Raw genomic sequence first — 3,087 nt, forward strand, 5'->3', positions numbered from 1 at the left:
CTGGTCAGTGTTTTCAGGTGTGCTTGTACTACCTGTACGGTGCGGAGTGCTGACTAAGTCATGTTAAACCCATTAAAGCGTCGAGCTCAAATATCTTTTCATTTTTGTGCACTGTTCTCTTGTCGGCACGCATTTTCTGTTTATTGAAAAGCCTTTTGTGAATAATTTTGATCATGTAAAAACTGGGAATTGGTCCCTATTGACAATACTCTTATTTTTTTGCATTGCACATGTCATTTAGGAAAGGTAATTGGTCACTGAACTTTTTGCAACTATGTGTATTTCTAAATTTTGTGGCTTCAGTGCACGCAAATTTATATTGTTCAGTTTGCATGTTAAAAGCCACAAACATGTAGCTAACTATAGGCTTTCTTGTGGAACTGAGAACTGTCCTGCCACTTTCAGAACATTTTCTGCCGTTCATTCACATACGCCTAGGAATCACAGAACAAGAAGGGAGACCACTGAGGAGGAGTTTTATAAGTTGACTGGTGACCTCAGCTGTCAAGTTCCTGGATGTGGGTATGCTGCACAAAACTTCACAACTCTTTGTGCCCCTCTCAGATTTCATATCAAAGATGGGGAAAAAAGTATTATGTCCATTTGAAAGTTGCTCTAAATACTTAAGTGTCCGAAAATCATTTTCCAGCCATATTTCTCGAAAATATAAGTAGACAGTTCAGCAGTCAAGGCAACAAGAAATTGGGGAATTTGCCATAATACAAGGAATGACACAGTTAATCTATTAGAAGACAGTTGACTTTGTGTCATTTAAAAATGCAGGCTAAAATGCTCTTGCCAACCAGCACTATATAGAGCATCATAGAGGAATTTCAGGATCTTTGCAGCTGTGCAATGCATGACACAAAAGTAGACACTGAATCTAACACCATTAACCTTTCATTGGTAATGGTAGGACTAAGGGTGGAAATTGTGACAAACTGTAAAATATACTGTATTTTACGATGTATTTTTCAACTTTTCAATGCAAGACCTTGAGTTTGTAGTTCTTTTGCAGTCCTGGGATTGATTTCAACTGCCTTTCTGTTAGTATTCAATCCTAATTGCAGGGTTCATCTTTTAATGAGGACATATTTGTTGAAATAGCCATATGAAGTTGCTTTTCCAATGGTCTCTCTCTCTTTTTTTTAGATGGCAGACCAAAGAACCTGAATGACACCATTACTCTGGAGCTTGGGAAAGATTTCCACTCCAACTGTCGCATGCAATCACAAGAGGAGACAGAGGTCATCCAGAGGACAGGAGAAGTATGGTTAGAATTGTTGTGGAGGCCATGCCAGTTAACTGCAGAAACCCTAAACGTGCATCTTGTGAAGAGGTTGCTAAGATCATTGCAAACAGATGCCCTCAAACATTTGCAGATTTTACTGAAAAGGGAGAAAGACTGGGTTGTGGACATTATTCACTACTAAGAAGCATCAAATCTAGAGTTGAACATGTTAATCGAGATAATACAACACATAGACTTCGTCAAACAAAGAGAACCAGGAATGAGGAAGACTGCAGTCCCAACAGTAGTGGAACCCCTCCTAAAAAAGTTAGATGCCTTGTTGATAGCTATGGTTGTATAAATTGGCAGCCAGTTGAACTTCCTGAGGGGGACACGCCAGCTTCTTTAGAGGAAAAGAAACACATCTTGTTAACAATTTTTAATTCAGAAGGACCTGGAGCTGTGGAGAGACCTGATGTGGATGACTTCATGTGCCTCACATATATTTCTCAGCGGCAGCTTATCAACAGTTGTCCCTTACTTTCAGTAGCTGAAATTCAGGAGCAGTGGCCATTCTTGTTTACTCGGAAAGGTCTTTCGAACCACTTTCACAAACTCACAGGCATCGATATCAGTGAGCGCTTAGGTCAGGCCCTCATAACCAAAGGCAGAAGGATTATTAACTATTTCTCCAGCCAGAAGCTCAAATGGAACCTTGGTATAAGGACATTCATCCAGCAGATAGAAAGTGAGGGAGTTTTGACCAACAACAAGGTTGGCACAGCAGCCATACTTCTCATGATGAAGTATTACAAGGAAGACGAAGACTCCCTCTTTATCTTAGCAGATGTAAGCTTTTTTCATAGAGCTCTATGTTTAATGCTGTTGCTTGCTGTCCTGTTTTTTTTTTTTTTTTTGGGGGGGGGGGGGGTTGTTACATAAAATGTCTTGGTCCTTTTTCTGGCAGGAAACATCTACCAGGATGTCCCTTGAAGCAGAGAGCAACCTGCCAAGCACCCCAAGGCTGATTATGCTTGGTAAGAAGTCATTCATGAAATAGAGCTGATTAGACTATATTAAAATTTCTGTTTGGCACAGGAGCTTTTCGTGGACACAGGTATCCAGTCTCTGTTTTTTTTCCTCAAATTTCTGTAATTTCCTTTATAAACCAAGGTTGTTGGACATGTGTCTCAGTGAATCCAGCAAAGTAACAATATCAAATTTCACATTACATATTACTGATCAACATAGTCAATACTGTAAAGTTTAACAGCAGCACAAACTATAAACTCCAAAATCACCGTACAGTTGATTCATCTCCGGTAATTTAATTGGGCTGACTCTTTGTTAGGTGTGTTTAATGTGCAGAATAATTCCCAATTATGTACAATTATAATATGTTAAAACGGACTTATGTACATAAGGCCATTAATAATTAACTGTATGCAGCTATTTGCTTTATGACTATCTAGACAGTGTGAAGAAGTGAAGTATTGAAATAATTTTATGTTGCATAATGACAACATGTTGCACCTATACATTTAAGGACAAAGTTCAATGACCACCACCTGCTGGATGGTGAGTGCAGAGGGTGTGTAATTGTTGAGCTGGACAAAGAGAACACCTTTGCTGATGCAATGTCAGTCTTCTTTGGTTCATTCTATGTATTGAATGCGAAAGGTTGTTCACATTAACCCTCATGTCACAACTTTCCTCCAGCGGCTTACTGAATTTGAGTGGAGAACTTCAAATTAGGTAACTGTTTTTGCCATTTTTAGTGAATTTCTTGTATAATTTAAGTGACCAATGTGTTGTTACCTGTGTCTCCACAGATGATCCATGGCCCATGCTTTCTG

General features: G+C 39.2%; 1 protein-coding gene across 1 annotated transcript; it reads left to right on the forward strand.

Annotated features, from left to right (window-relative positions):
• Positions 1-432: 432 nt before the first annotated feature.
• Positions 433-2,291, forward strand: LOC146376241 (uncharacterized). The gene is made up of 3 exons (XM_084947244.1): positions 433-522; positions 1,153-2,080; positions 2,199-2,291. The coding sequence occupies exons 2-3, from the start codon at positions 1,271-1,273 to the stop codon at positions 2,289-2,291; spliced, it is 903 nt and encodes a 300-aa protein (XP_084803370.1). The 5' UTR covers positions 433-522; positions 1,153-1,270.
• The last annotated feature ends 796 nt before the right edge of the window (positions 2,292-3,087 follow it).

This window comes from Perissodus microlepis, chromosome 12 (genome assembly GCF_051167445.1).
Source record: "Perissodus microlepis isolate ML-2025 ecotype Zambia chromosome 12, ASM5116744v1, whole genome shotgun sequence".
In the NCBI taxonomy this organism is placed as follows: Eukaryota; Metazoa; Chordata; class Actinopteri; order Cichliformes; family Cichlidae; genus Perissodus; species Perissodus microlepis.